This window comes from Plecotus auritus, assembly GCF_963455305.1.
Source record: "Plecotus auritus genome assembly, chromosome: 6".
NCBI lineage: Eukaryota > Metazoa > Chordata > Mammalia > Chiroptera > Vespertilionidae > Plecotus > Plecotus auritus.
In genome coordinates, this window is record NC_137773.1 from 177,292,150 (window position 1) to 177,306,938 (window position 14,789).

General features: G+C 63.7%; 2 protein-coding genes across 2 annotated transcripts; one reads left to right on the top strand and one right to left on the bottom strand.

The window, feature by feature from the left end:
* The first annotated feature begins 3,793 nt into the window (after nt 1-3,793).
* On the top strand, nt 3,794-12,884 carry UBA7 (ubiquitin like modifier activating enzyme 7). The gene is made up of 24 exons (XM_080672298.1): nt 3,794-3,964; nt 4,045-4,213; nt 4,308-4,442; nt 4,517-4,623; nt 4,869-4,959; nt 5,043-5,178; nt 5,379-5,476; nt 5,568-5,714; nt 6,465-6,653; nt 6,807-6,914; nt 7,040-7,120; nt 7,202-7,357; nt 7,452-7,617; nt 7,702-7,904; nt 8,007-8,071; nt 8,159-8,345; nt 8,416-8,490; nt 8,699-8,870; nt 9,656-9,738; nt 9,963-10,055; nt 10,147-10,338; nt 11,869-11,961; nt 12,135-12,235; nt 12,640-12,884. Exons 1-24 carry the CDS (start codon nt 3,909-3,911, stop codon nt 12,821-12,823), a joined length of 3,087 nt encoding a protein of 1,028 aa, XP_080528424.1. The 5' UTR covers nt 3,794-3,908; the 3' UTR covers nt 12,824-12,884.
* Nucleotides 12,885-12,944: 60 nt separating this feature from the next.
* INKA1 (inka box actin regulator 1) lies at nt 12,945-14,789 on the bottom strand. Its single transcript, XM_080672300.1, has 2 exons — nt 14,603-14,789; nt 12,945-13,873 (listed from the first exon to the last, which is right to left on the bottom strand). Exons 1-2 carry the CDS (start codon nt 14,651-14,653, stop codon nt 13,079-13,081), a joined length of 846 nt encoding a protein of 281 aa, XP_080528426.1. The 5' UTR covers nt 14,654-14,789; the 3' UTR covers nt 12,945-13,078.

Genomic DNA, 14,789 nt, shown 5'->3' on the forward strand with positions numbered 1-14,789 from the left:
TGTTTTTCTCACAGAGATCTCGTACATATTTTGTTAGAGTTATACTTAAATATTCCTCTCTCCCCCTCCTTTTTCTGGGGACGAATAAAGGACAGTGTTTTTGATTTCAGTGGCTCGCCGCTGATGTATGAGGAAGCAGGGGACTTTAGTGATAGTGCATCTTCGTTGGTTATCGGACTGCTCGGCCCCGAAGCTCGCCAGCGAGTTTCTGTGAAGGTCTCCCCTTCCTGCAAGTGGTCACTTATTCATGTGCTTTGCAATGTCTGATTGCGACCGGGATATTCTGAGTAATACGTTACGGTAACTCTGGAAGTGGAATTCTCCCCCACCCCAGGACTGCTAGAGGTTGCTTCTTGAGGGCTGAAGCTGTCCACTTGTGACGTTTCAAACTGTTTTTGCAAAGTAGATGTTCCTTGTGTAGGTCACTGAGGTGTGTGCTCTGCTCTCTGCACCGTCCGCTAACGACCGACCAGGACTTCCTGGCCACAGAGGAAGCGCGGAGCCCTGCACTGGCTCTTTCAGTCCGACTGGTGCTGTCCTGGCTGGGCTGTGCTCAGGCTGGAGTCTGTGGGCAAAGCTGCCGTGATCCGTTCCTGCTAGCGTCTCTGTGCCCTGTGAGGTGCGTGCCTCAGGCTCTGAGTCTAGTAAGAGTCCTGCTTCAGAATCACGCCAAACAGTTTTCCAGCCCAGCCGGTGTGGCTCAGTGGTGAGCATTGACCTGTGAACCGGGAGGTCCTGGTTCAATTCCCGGTCAGGGCACATGCCCAGGTTGTGGGCTTAATCTCTGGTCGGGGCACATACAAGAATCAATCAATGAATGCATAAATAAGTGGAACAACAAATTGATGTTTCTGTCTCTCACAAATTAATAACTTATTTTTTTAAATGTTTATTGAATGAAAATATGCACACACACACACAAAATCACCTACCATATTACATCCACTAGGATGGGTGTACTTTTTTCAAAATATATTCTTATTGATTTCAGAGAGAGGAAGGGAGAGGGAGAAAGAGATTGAAATATCAATGATGAGAATCATCGATCGGCTGCCTCCTGCACGCCCCCCACCGGGGATCGAGCCCGCAACTCGGGCATGTGCCCTTGATTGGAATCAAACCTGGGACCCTTCAGTCCACAGGCAGATGCTCTATCCACTGTGCCAAACCGGCTAGGGCAGGATGGGTATAATTAAAAAAGAAAGAAAAACCAATATTGGCCACAATGTTGATAAATAGGAATCTTGTACACTGCTGGTGGAAAACATTTTGTTGGTCCCTCAAAAAATTAAACACAGAATTACCATGTGACCCAACAATTTTACTCCTAAGTATGTACCCCAAAGAATTGAAAACAAGGCCTTAATTACATGTTCAAGCTTGAATATAGCAGCATTCACTATTCATAATACCCAAAAGGTGGAACCAACTCAAAAGTCTGTCAACAGGTGACTGGATAAACAAGTTGTGATAAGCACATGCAATGGAATATTACTCAGCCATAGAAAGGAATGAAGGCCCTAACCGGTTTGGCTCAGTGGATAGAGCATCGGCCTGCGGACTGAAGGGTCCCAGGTTTGATTCCAGTCAAGGGCATGTACCTTGGTTGCGGGCACATCCCCAGTGAGGAGTGTGCAGGAGGCAGCTGATCGATGTTTCTCTCTCATCGATGTTTCTAACTCTCTATCCCTCTCCCTTCCTCTCTGTAAAATATCAATAAAAAATATATATATAAAAAAAGAAAGGAATGAAGTACTGATACACGCTACGATGTGAATGAACCTCAAAAACATGCTAAGGGGAAAAAAGTGCACATTTTGTATGATTCCTTTTTTAAAAAATATATTTTTATTGATTTCAGAGAAGAAGGGAGAGGGGGAGAGAGAGAGAAACATCAATGATGAGAGAATCCTTGATTGGCTGCCTCCCACAGCCCCACACTGAGGATCGAGCCCGCAACCCGGGCATGTGCCCTTGACCAGCATTGAACCTGGGACCCTTCAGTCCGCAGGCCGATGCTCCATCCACTGAGCCAAATCGGCGAGTGCTATGATACCTTTTTTTCATCGTCACCCCAGGATTTGTTTTTTTATTGGTTTTAGGGAAAGAGGAGGGGAGAGAGAGAAGCACCCATCCATTGCCTCTTGTACACGCCTTGACCCAGATCCGAACTTGCAACTTAGCAATGTGCCCTGACTGGGAATTGGACCCGTACGTTTTGGGGCACAGGACGACGTTTCAGCCAGCTGAGCCACCTGACCGGCTCTATGATTCCTTCTTATTGTTGTTCATCCTCACCCAAGGATATTTTCCCACTGATTTTTAGAGAGAGTGGAAGGGAGGGGGTGAGATAGAGAAAAAAAAACATCGATGTGAGAGGGATTGAGCCTGCAACCCAGGCATATGCTCTTGACCAAAATCGAACCTGGGACCCTCCGGTCTGTGGGCCGACGCTCTATCCACTGAGCTAAACCGGCTAGGGCTGTATGATTCCTTTTATATGAAATATCCAGAATAGGCAAATCTCTAGAGACAGAAAAAATATGTGTTGTCAGGGGGTTGGGGTGGGTAGTGATGGTGGGGGTGTTCTGCAGGGGGTTGTAAAAAAGTTTTGAGAGGGTGGTGCTCGCACAACACTGAATACACTAAATCTTACTGACCTGACCACCGTGGGTGGTTATTTTCATGTTATGGGAATTTTACCTCAATTTTTAAAAAGAATGTATGACAGCCGAAACCGGTTTGGCTCAGTGGATAGAGCGTCGGCCTGCGGACTGAGGGGTCCCGGGTTCGATTCCGGTCAAGGGCATGTACCTTGGTTGCGGGCACATCCCCAGTGGGGGGTGTGCAGGAGGCAGCTGATCGATGTTTCTCTCTCATCGATGTTTCTAGCTCTCTATCCCTCTCCCTTCCTCTCTGTAAAAGATCAATAAAATATATTAAAAAAAAAAAAAAGAATGTATGACAGCATGTGGCTTAGCTATTGTGGGGTTTCCTGGGGAGCTGCGGACCTCACGGACCATCAGAGGTCCGCGGGCCACCGGTTGGCGACCACAGCTCCAGAGCGCCGGTTCCGAGTCCCTAAGAAGGCAAATGACACGGCCGGGGGTGAAGCTTACACAGGACCTTTCTCTACTATTTTTGCAACTCGCTTTGAGTCTATAATTATTTCAAAATAAAAGTTTAAAGGAGAAACAAGGACACGTGATCATGCCTGCCCCATGCCTCGCACTCACAGACTAGCCTCCCTCGCTGAGTCCTGGGACTCGGCCTCCACTGGCCGCCTAGGACTGCCCCCTGCATCTGCTCTGGGCTGGCAGCCGTGGGCCGGGAGGGACCCTTCCTCTCGGAGGGGATGGCTCGGGGCCTCGCAGGCACCCCCAGAGATGCCAGGCTCCACCCAGGGCTGGGATTGGGCCCTGGGCTGAGACCACATAACCTCCTGGGCCCCAGGACAAGGAATTCCCATCAGCATTCTGTAGGCAGGGGCCCATTCAGGCAGGGCCCCTGACCGGGAGAGGGGCCGGAGGTCTGGGTCGGCTGGGGATCCCGGGAGAGCACTGCATCCGGCCCACTTGGCTCCGCCCATGGCTGCGCTTCCCGCTCTGGGACCAGGTGTTCTGCCCACCTTGCCCGTTGCCCAGGGCCGTGCCCAAGGCCGCTAGGCTTATCTCTGCCAGGCCAGGCTGCCCAGCACCCACTCCCGACGCAGGACCAGGAACCAGATCAGCCTCCAGTTCCACTTTCATTTTCGCTTTCCCTGTGATGACAGAGGAGCCAGAGGAAAGCTGTGCCCAGCAGGTTCTGGCACTGCCCGAGCCTCAGCGCCTGCTCGCACTGCCCCAGCTGGGCACCGGCCTCTCCTGGCAGCTGCGGGCGGGGCGGCTGCTGTCCGGCCGGGCCTCGGGATGGGTGTCCCCGACACCTCCAAGCCCCTGGATGAGGAGCTATACTCCCGGCAGCTGTGAGGCCCGCGGTGGGGAGGAGGGGGGTGGCTTCTGACTTCTGAGCACCAATCGGCTGCCCCTTCCTTCCCGGCCGCAGGTATGTGCTGGGCTTGCCGGCCATGCAGAGGCTCCAGGAGGGGAAGGTCCTGCTGTCCGGCCTGCAGGGCCTGGGCGCCGAGGTGGCCAAGAACCTGGTCCTGATGGGCGTGGGCAGCCTCACCCTGCACGATCCGCAGCCCACCCGCTGGGAGGACCTGGCTGCCCAGGTTAGGTCCCGGGAAGCCTCCCAGACCGGGCGGGGCGGGCGGGGGGGGCCGGTGCGGGATCTCCTTGCTCAGGCCGGGCTGCGTCTCTCTCCAGTTCTTCCTCTCGGAGCAGGACTTGGCAAGGGGCAGGGCGGAGGCATCTCAAGAACGAGTGGCCAAGCTCAACGGAGCCGTCCAGGTCTGCGTCCACACCGGCGACATCACCGAGGACCTGCTGCGGGACTTCCAGGTGCGCCCCACCCACCCCGCCCCCGGGCCAGCCAGGCCCGTCCCCGGCCCCCAGCTGACCCCGAGGTCCGCCAGGTGGTGGTGCTGACGGCCTCGGACCTAGAAGAGCAGCTGGCGGTGGACAGCTGGTGCCGCAAGCACGGAGTCTGCTTTCTGGTGGCCGACACCCGGGGCCTGGTGGGGTGAGTGAGGCTGCCCGCCTGGCTGTCTCGGGGCCCCCTCTGATTCTGGTCTCCAGGCCCACCCTGTGTCCTCCACCCCGGCCTCCAGACCTGCTCCGCTGACGCCCTCACACTCCCGCCCAGGCCGCTCCCAGCACCCTTCCCTGGCTCTGGCCCCTAGTGTCCCCAGCCTTCGCCACCATCGTGGTGGCTAACCATTGCACCATCCCAGTGCCCCCGTGACCTCTGCCACCCCCCGACCCCAGGCAGTTGTTCTGTGACTTTGGCGAGGACTTCACGGTTCAGGACCAAACAGAGGAGGAGCCCCTGACAGCTGCCGTCCAGCACATCTCCCAGGTGGGTGCTGGGTGGGCGGAGGGGTGCCCGGGCCCGGCCCGCGGAGCGCAGGTCCAGGCGCCTCTGACCGCGCCCTCTCCCAGGGCTCCCCGGGCATTCTCACCCTGAGGAACGCGGCCGAGGCCCGCTCCTTCCGCGAGGTGGATGCGGTGACCTTCTCGGGGATTGAGGGCATGAGCGAGCTCAACGGCTGTGCTCCCCGGCCCATCCGCGTGCAGGGTAAGCCGACCCCCCAGGTCCAGGCTCAGCGCCCACGCCCCCCTGGGGGACAGACCCAGCCTGCTCCTTGGGGATGGGTCCTCCCTCTGCCTCCTTCAGGCCGGGGCGGCGTCAAGGGCACGGATGCAAGATAGGACGGGGGCGTGGGGAAGGACTCAGGTTCAGAGGTCACACTCACCAGGCTGGGTATCCACCCCCAGAGGACGGGACCTTGGAGATTGGGGACACGGCAGCCTTCTCCTGCTACGTACGCGGCGGAGCTGTCATTGAGGTCAAGAGACCCAAGACCGTGAGCCATGTGAGTGCAGGACATCTGAAGTGGGGGCGCTTGGGAGGCTCCAGGGGCCCCCAGGGTTCTGGGCCTGACCCTGAGCCTCGTGCCCCTGCAGGCGCCCCTGGACGCAGCCCTGCTGCAGCCCCGCGTGGTGGCCCAGAGTCCCCGGGAAGCTTGCCGCGCCCGCTGCCTGCACCAGGCCTTCCGCGCCCTGCACGGGCTCCAGCAGCTCAGGGCCCGCCCGCCCCGGCCCTGGGATCCGGTCAGTGGCCCCCTTGCGCCTCCCCCAGCCTCCGTCTCATTGGTGTCTCATCTCCCAGGTCCACGCTTCAAGCCCAGAGGCAGCTGCCCACTCAGATAAAGGAGAGTGTGGCTCAGTGGTTGGGCGTCGACCTATGAGCCAAGAGGTCACACACGGTTCGATTCCCCATCAGCACGCATGCCCAGGTTGTGGGCTTGATCCCCAGTGTGGGGCGTGCAGGAGGCAGCCGATCTCTCTCTCTTCCTCTCTGAAATCAATATATATTTATAAATATATTTGTATTGATTTCAGAGAGGAAGGGAGAGGGAGCGAGAGAGAGAAACATCAGTGATGCTAGAGAATCACTGATTGGCTGCCTCCTGCACGCCTCCTACCGAGGATCAAGCCTGCAACCTGGGCATGTGCCCTTGTCTGGAATTGAACCCAGGACCCTTCAGTCCGCAGGCCGACATTCTAGCCACCGAGCAAAACTAGATAGGGCAAAAAATATATGTATTTCAAGTAAATAAATAAATAAATGAAGGCGAGCCTGGGGTCCCGCTCCCTCCGATCGGGCTGTGTGCCCAGGGCCGTGGGTGGGTGCTGGGCGTCCTCTCTTGAGGCTGCACAGCCTGGCACCGGGCCCTGTCTGCCCTCCCACTCGGGCTCCGGCTCCCTTTTCTGGGGAACAGGGTGGTGGCTGCCTGAGGGTCTGAGTGGGGAGTGGGGCTCAGGCCACGGCTGCTGTGCCCACTGAGCGCTGCCCCTCAGGCCGACGCAGAGGAGGTGGTGCGCCTGGCCCAGGCCCTGGAACCCCTGAGGGGGGCAGAGGGAGCGGGAGAGCCGTGGCAGGAGCCGCTGGATGAAGCGCTGGTGCGGGCAGTCGCCCTGAGCAGCGCTGGTGTCTTGAGCCCCATGGCCGCCGTGCTGGGCGCAGTGGCCGCCCAAGAGGTGCTGAAGGTGGGTGCGGGCCCAGGCAGAGGGAGCTGGGAGGGACGCAGACGTCACTGTGGGTGCCAGCGAGTGCCCCATGCCACAGAGTGGCCCCGGAGGCTTCACAGCCTGGGTGCAGCCCCCCAACCCCCGCCCGGATCTGAGGGGTTCGGCCTCCAGGCTCTCTCCAGGAAGTTCCTGCCCCTGGACCAGTGGCTGTATTTTGATGCCCTCGACTGCCTCCCGGAAGATGGGGAGCTCCTTCCCAACCCCGAGGCCTGCGCACCGGTGAGAGCCCAGTGGGGCCCGTGCCCTATCAAACCCGGGCCGCGAGGTCCCGACCTGGGACGCCCCGTGGGGGAGGGCCGTGCACAGGGCCAGCGGCCAGCACTGACCTGGGCCGTGTCCCCTAGAGAGGCTGCCGCTACGACGGGCAGATCGCCGTGTTGGGGGCTGGTTTTCAGGAGCGGCTGAGCCACCAGCACTACCTCCTGGTGAGCTGTGTGAGGGGGACGCGGCGGGGGGGGGGGGGGGGGCGGGCCCGGGCCTCTGGCTAAGGCCCTCCCTGCCGGCAGGTGGGCGCCGGTGCTATTGGCTGTGAGCTGCTCAAGGGCTTCGCCCTCGTGGGCCTGGGGGCCGGGGGCCGCGGGGGCGTGACCGTGGCGGACATGGACCACGTGGAGCGCTCCAACCTCAGCCGGCAATTCCTCTTCAGGGCCCAGGACGTTGAGGTGCGTGCCTGCCCCTCCCAGCACCCCTTGTCTCCAACTGTGCTCCACGATGCCCCCCCCTCACCCCCCCCAGCGTCCTCTGCTTTCTTCTCAGAGGCCCAAGGCAGAGGTGGCTGCGGAGGCCGCTCGCCGTCTGAACCCAGACCTGCAGGTGACCCCGCTCACCCACCCTCTGGACCCCACGACAGAGCACCTCTTCGGGGACAGCTTCTTCTCCCGCGTGGACGGCGTGGCGGCCGCCCTGGACAGTTTCGGAGCCCGTGAGTGCTTGGCCTCGGAACTCAGCACCCCCCCACCCCCACCCCCGCCCCCGCCCCATCCCCTGACCCCCTGCTCCCTCCCAGGGCGCTACGTGGCTGCCCGCTGCGCCCACTACCTGAAGCCGCTGCTGGAGGCGGGCACGCAGGGCACCCGGGGCAGCGCCTCCGTGTTTGTGCCCCACGTGACCGAGGGCTACAGGGCTCCGGCCTCCGCTGCTCCCGGGGACGCCCCCTACCCTGTCTGCACCGTGAGGCACTTCCCCAGCACTGCGGGGCACACCTTGCAGGTGGGGAGCGCCCCCCCCGCCCCCCGCACCCCGTCCCGCGCTCAGTCCTCAGCGGCAGGCTGTTCCCCGCCTGACCCTCCTGCTCCCCCCCTTCCCCCGCAGTGGGCCCGGGATGAGTTCGAGGGGCTCTTCTGTCTGTCTGCCAAGACCATCAACGGCCACCAGCAGTAAGGCCTCCGTCAGGGGAGGGGGGCGTCCAGGGGCCCCAGCTCCAGGGCCCTCAGGCTTCGCCTCAGACTCCCCCCTCTCCGCAGGACCCCGGCCTTGCTGGCAGGCCCCGACCTGGCGGACCCAGGGGTGCCGGCCCTGCTGCGGATGGTGGGCGTCCTGAGACACCGTCCACGGAGCTGGCGGGACTGTGTGGTGTGGGCCCTCGGCCACTGGCAGCTGTGCTTCGGCTACGGCATCACGCGGCTGCTCAGGCGCCACCCCCCTGACAAAGTGGGTGCCGGGGGCCCGGAGGCTGCGGGCGCAGAGGGGGCGCTGAGCCCAGCAGCCTCCCTTTCCCCAGGTGCTTCAGGATGGAACGCGTTTCTGGTCGGGTCCCAGACAATGTCCTCAGCCCTTGGAGTTTGATGCCAGTCAAGTGAGTGGGGCCCCGGGGGGCCCCGGAGGGCAGTGTGGCCCCTGAGGGCAAAGGGGCACCCCTGCATCCTGGACAGATGCTGACACAGAGCCGCGTTGGGCACCCGTGAGTGTCCATGTGGCAGGCAGAGGCAGGCACTCAAACACCCCCCAGCGGGCGGGGACCGCACACGCGCACCCACGCGTGCTCGCTCTTGGTCTGACCGCAGGACACACACCTCCTCTACGTGCGGGCGGCGGCCAATCTGTACGCTCGGATGCACGGGCTGCCGGGCTCCCGGGACCTGCCTGCGCTCAGGGAGCTGCTGGAGCTGCTGCCGCGGCCTGACCCCCAGCACCTGGACCTCATCCTCTCCGGTGGCCTGGCTTCCCCTGAGCTGGGTGAGGGCCCCGCCCTGCCCACCCCCAGCTGCCGCCCACAGGCTTGGTGCTGCCCTCAGTGGAGGAAAGAGGGGGCCTGGGCCCTGCAGCCAACCCACCTGCGCAGCACATCCTCGGCCCCTGCGCAGGCCTCCCTGCTGCCTTCCCCGCCCCACCCTGACCCCATCCCTTGGCAGGTTTTGTTGTTTAGGAAGGGAGAGGGAGAGGGAGAGAAACCTCAATGATGAGAGAGAAGCACTGATTGGCTGCCTCCTGCACATGCCCTGACAGGGAATTGAACCGTGACCTCCTGGTTCACAGGTCGATGCTCAACCGCTGAGCCACGCCGGCCAGGCCACTTGGCAGGTTTTTAAGCAAAAAAGCACAAACCATTGGGCTCTGAGGAGCACTTATCTATGGCCCTAGGTTAGGACAGGGTCATATAGCGCACACACATGCATGCAGACACAGACATACACACATGCATGCAGACACACATGCAGACACACACATGCATGCAGACACACACATGCATGCAGACACACACGCACAGACGCACACATGCATGCAGACGCACACATGCATGCAGACGCACAAGCACAGACACACACACATGCAGACACACATGCATGCAGACACACACGCGCACAGACACACACACACTCACACGGGGTGGAGAGGAGACAGCACCGTCAGTCAGAGGTCTTCCTGAAAGGGGGCGGGACCAAGAAGGGGCCCAGCTCCGGGCAGAGTGCAGGAGACCGGAGAGACGGGCCAAGGACTGTCCCAATGCCCCCTCCCGACAGACCCCCGGCAGGAGGAGTGGCTGCGCGAAGCCCTGCAAGACTGGGGCGAGGGCTCTCCGCTGGAGCCGCTGAGGTTTGAGAAGGTGGGAGCCCAAGGTGGGAGAGGGCAAGGCTGGGAGGCTGCTGGGGAAGGGCAGGAGCTAAGAAGGTAGCGTTGGGGCCCCTTGGCCTGAGTCCTCTCAGCAGGACCAGGGGCCGCTCCCCTTCCCTTCTCTGCTGAGTGGGGAGAGGTGAGCATCCACGGACAGAACTGTGGGGAGATCGGGCCATGGGCAGTGTTAACGCTCCTGTGACCTGAACCTCACAGGACGATGACAGCAACTTCCACGTGGACTTTGTGACGGCGGCAGCAAGCCTGCGGGCTCAGAACTATGGGATCCCAGCGGCCACCCGCTCCCAGGTAAACCTGCCTGCCGGCCCCCAGAGTGGAGGCAGGGGTCCAACCCCGGGCCCACACCCCGGGCCCAAACCCAGTCTCCTGTTGTTGGCAGAGCAAGCGGATCGTGGGCCAGATCATCCCAGCCATTGCCACCACCACAGCGGCTGTGGCGGGCCTGCTGGGCCTGGAGCTCTTTAAGGTGGTGGGTGGGCCCCGGCCCCGCAGCGCCTTCCGCCACAGCTACCTGTGCCTGGCCGGGAACTCCTACAGCCGCTTCGTGCCCCGCGCCCCCGCCGTCCAGACGGTGAGCCCCTGACACCCACCCACTCCAAGGCTGGGCTTTCCCTGGGCCTACCCAAAGGCCCACTCTGGCTTCTGGCTTGCACCAAGACCTGGATCCTTAAGACGCCCTCAGCCCCCTTCCTGCTGCTGGGAAGCCAGACTGGGACCTGTCAGACACAGGAAGTAGCCATCAGCCACCCCCACCACGCAGCACTCCGCTGCCCTGGGTCTGGGGGAGCGGCAGCTTTAACTCATTAGTGAGCCAGACAGGCCCCAGCCCCCTCCTTCCCAGGAGTGCCCCTGAGCGAGAGGGGCGGGGGGCGGGGTGGGGGAACTAGGGCCCTAGCCCAAGCAGAGCTAATGTCAGCCTCCGCCTCCGTGGCCTCAGCCTGCACGGTGTGGGGACCCTGCCCTGCCCCGTCCACACTGAGGTAAAGGGCACTGAGCTCCTGGCATCACGGGGCAGAGGGGTGGGGGCCTGCAGCCCTGGGATGTGTGTGTCCGTGGCACAGGCTGCGTGCCCTGGGTTGTGTGGCATGGAGGGAGCGTGCGTGCACATCTGTGTGCCAGATGGGAGGCAGGCTCTCCTTCAATGTGGGCTCTCACGCGTGCATGTGAGCACACATGTGGGTGTCCCTGGCTGCTGTGCGTATGTCCCTTGGGGAGCAGGGCTGTGAGGGGCCCTGGCTGTGCCCCGGCTCTGCAGTCAGCTTCTCCTTGGGCACAGAAGAGGGGGTGGAGAGAATGTCCTCACCAGGGGAGAAGGCAGAGGTCAGGGCTAGCACTGGGGTCCCCCCAGGGCACAGCATACAGAGGGGCTTTGTGAGGGGCTCTGCCTCCAGTAGCACACAGGCTGCCTTTGTCCGTGCTGGAGGGGGAGGGGATAGGATCCCCCCATCTCACCGCTGGTCTTGTCTCAGCTTGACCCCACTATATGTTCTGGGGGGTTGGCAGGATCTCATGTCCGGGTCCCTGGCTGCCTGCCACCCTCTGCCCCTCCGCTCTGGGCACCAGACCCCCGAGACTCTTGAAACAGGGAAGAAGGGGCAGGAAGAGGAGGCCTCTGTGGACTGTCCCTGCAGGGTCTCCAGGCCAGTGGGGTCCCAGGAGACACTCTACCCCTAGCCCCTTTGTGCCCATGAGCAGCCCAAGGCCCTGGCAGTGCAGGATGAGGGGGGACAGGCTGCACACCCCCTTTCCCAGCTCCCAGGCTTGCATGTGAGGAATAAGCGGCTTCATTGGAGACTCCCGCCCAGGGGCCGGCTCCCACTTCCTCAGGAAGCACCGCCCTCCCCCTCCTACACAGCCAGCCTGTGATGGATGCTGCTGTTTCCCTGTGTGGGGGCCCCAAGCCCGTTTCCTGTGCCGGCCCCAGCATGGGCTGGGGTGGCGCTGAGCCTCTGGGCCCAGAGCCCACCTCCCACCCCCACCCCTGGCTGCTGCTTCCTGCCTCCGCCAGCACTCCTTTAGGGAAGGCCATCGGCAGGAGCTGGGGCGGGAGAGGGTGTTGGTGGGAAGCTCCTCACTCCTCTCCCCCCCCCACACCCCGCAGTTCCACCACCTGACCTGGACCTGCTGGGAACGCCTGAAGGTGCCCGCTGGGCGACCCGAGAGGACCCTCCAGTCACTCCTGGCCCATCTCCAGGTGTACCTTCCCTTCTCTTCCCTTCCCTCCCTTCCCTTCCCTTCCCTTCCCTTCCCTTCCCTTCCCTTCCCTTCCCTTCCCTTCCCTTCCCTTCCCTTCCCCTCCCCTCCCCTCCCCTCCCCTCCCCTCCCCTCCCCGCCCCGGCCCAGCGCACCTGACCCGTCTCTCCGCAGGAGCAGCACGGGCTGCGGGTGAAGATGCTGCTGCTGGGCAAGGCCCTGCTCTACTCGGCAGGGTGGTCGCCTGAAAAGCAGGCCCGGTGCCTGCGCCTCGGGTGAGCCCACCCTGGCCCCGCTCTGCCCCCGGAGGTGGGCGGTGCGGGACAGGCCTCTCCTCCTGGCCCCATCTGGGCCCCTCACACCCACATGACGCTTTCTTTGGCCAAATGGAGTCAGCAAACGGGCTGGGGGTGGGGTGGGGCAGAGCCCGCAGAGGGGCCTCCAGGAGCTGCCTGCTCAGCAGCCGCACCGGCTCCTCGCCCTGCTCGGCGCCCCCTTCAGAGCCCACTCCCCAGGGACAGGCGTTTCCTGCCTCCTGCTGCCCCGCCAGCCGCTCCGAAAATAGTTGCAGATGTTTCCTGTCTTGAGTTGCTGCTGCTCCTGGCTGGGCTCCTTCTGGCCCTAGGCCACGGTCACTCTCTGCTGCCACTGCTCAGCGACCCACTCTCCCCCCCGCCAGGGTGACAGAGCTGGCACAGCAGGTGACAGGCCGGCGGGTGCCCGAGCCTGGGCAGCGGGTGCTGGCCCTGGAGCTCAGCTGTGAGGGCGAAGAGGACGACACCGCTTTCCCTCCCCTACACTACGAGCTGGGACAAGGCAGCGGCCACTCCACCCCACCGGGCTCTGCGCGGGGCCCACAGTAGGTGCTCAATAAGCGGAGCGCGGGGCCCACAGTAGGTGCTCAATAAACGCTGCTGCAGGACGTCGCAAACGCAGAGGCTGGGTGACGGAGCCTGGGCATGGGTGTGACGAGGGCGCACAGGGACCCCTGGAGGGGGGTCTCTTTAGATTCGCCTGCCCCCGCTGTGCCTCCAGGGCTGGGGCCTCCTCCCAGAGACTCGGCTGTGGAACCAAGGACAGTCCAGAGCGAGGTCTTTATTGTCCGGGGCGGGGCGGGGTCAGAGGTAGCTGACCACGTCGGTACAGATGATGGGCTGGCGGCTGCGGCAGCTCAGGAGGGCGGCGAAGCGGGAGGCGTCCGTGGGCAGCTCGGGCTCGGCTCGAGGGGGGCACGACAGGCGCTTTCCCGCCACGGCTGCCCGGCGGGCCCTGGCCAGCTGGCGCCGCAGCTGCTCGGAGAGGCCCAGCAAGAACTGGGGGGGCCGAGCGCGGGCACGGGGCGCCCCCGCGCGGTCCCCCTCGCCTGCCGCCTCGGGCAGCTCCATCCAGTTGTGCACCAGGTCAGCGAAGCAGTTGTCCCCCAGCACCAGGGGCTGGCGGCTCCGGCCTCTGCTCAGCAGGGCCGCTGTCCAGTCCTCGGCGTCCAGGCCCCGCCAGTGCTCCAGGCAGGCGTCCGGTGTGGACTTGGGCCGTGGCCGGTGGGCAGGGGGCGCCCTGGCCGCGGGGGCCCCGCTGGGCAGGGGGGTGCCGCTGGCGGAGAGGCGCTGTCCGTGGGGGCGCCACGCTGGGGGTGCAGGGCGCCGGAGGGCCGGCGGCTCCTCCTCTCGCCAGGTGCTGCCTGACACCTCAGAGAAGCCCGAGTCCCAGTCCACGGCGGGCTCCCGAGGGCCCTCCCAGGCCACACGGCTGTCCCCTGTCCCCACGCCTTCCTCCTCTTCTTCCTCCGCACAGCAGACCGAGTCCTCTTCCAAGGCGTCGGAGGCCCTGAGCCGGTGGTGGGCCCCGGGGCCGGCTTTGGGGGGTGGCGGAAGGGGGCCAGGCATTGGGGGTGAGCCCGTGTCCCGGCCACACGGCTGTGGAGGAACAGAGGGCAGAAGTCGGAGGGGCAGTGCTTGCCACCCCTCCCGGACTGGCCAGGCCGATCCCAGAACAGAGGGCCCGGGAGGGCTGGGCAGGCCCGGGGCGGGCAGCAAGGCCTCCAGGGGGCACAGGGCACCGGGCGCTGGCACACGAAGCTCCAGGCTCCCGGGAGCGGCCTGGTGGCAGTCGGCAGGCTGCGGCACGCAGAGCTGGGCAAGTCAGCACCCGCCACCCACCGGGCGGGAGGCAGGGTTGCGGGGCAAGAATCGGGAAGTAGGTCCTGCTCAGGGCTGGGGGTTGGGGTGGAGCATCCCGTGCCTTTGAGGGATTCAGCCCCCCAAAACCCACAGAGCACTCGCCAGGTGGAGTAGAGCGAGGAGGTGCAGGCAAACCTGGGAAGGGGCGTCCGCAGCACCCCCAGCGCCTCTTGGTCCCTCAAGCCCCAGTTCCATCCCAAAGGAAGCGTCTGTCCCCACCCCCCACCCCCCACAGCCCCCTCCGCCGCCCGCAGCACGGCCAGCTGGGCCGCTGTTACTTGATGCCCAGCGCAGCTCCCAACCGTCCGAAACCCGACGCGGGCCATCTGGGCCACCCGGGCCGCTCCGCCCCCATCCCGCTTGGGACGGGCACTCGGAACGGCCCCCCACCCGGCTGTCGTTCGGGCCGACGGAGCCGCGCACCCCGCACGCGTCCCTAAGAGTCACACCGCATCCGAGCCTCACCAGTTCCCCGCGGAGCTGGCCCAGGAAGCTGTCAAGCCGAGCGCTGTGCATCCCGCGCCGGAGCCCCCGCCAGGCCTGCCGGGTCCCCTGCGAACTCCAGCGGGAGCGGCCGGGGGGAGGGGGGGCGGCGGGCCAGCGGCGCCCTCGCCTCTGCCCAGCGCCGCCGCTCCTCGCTCCCGCCGCCGCC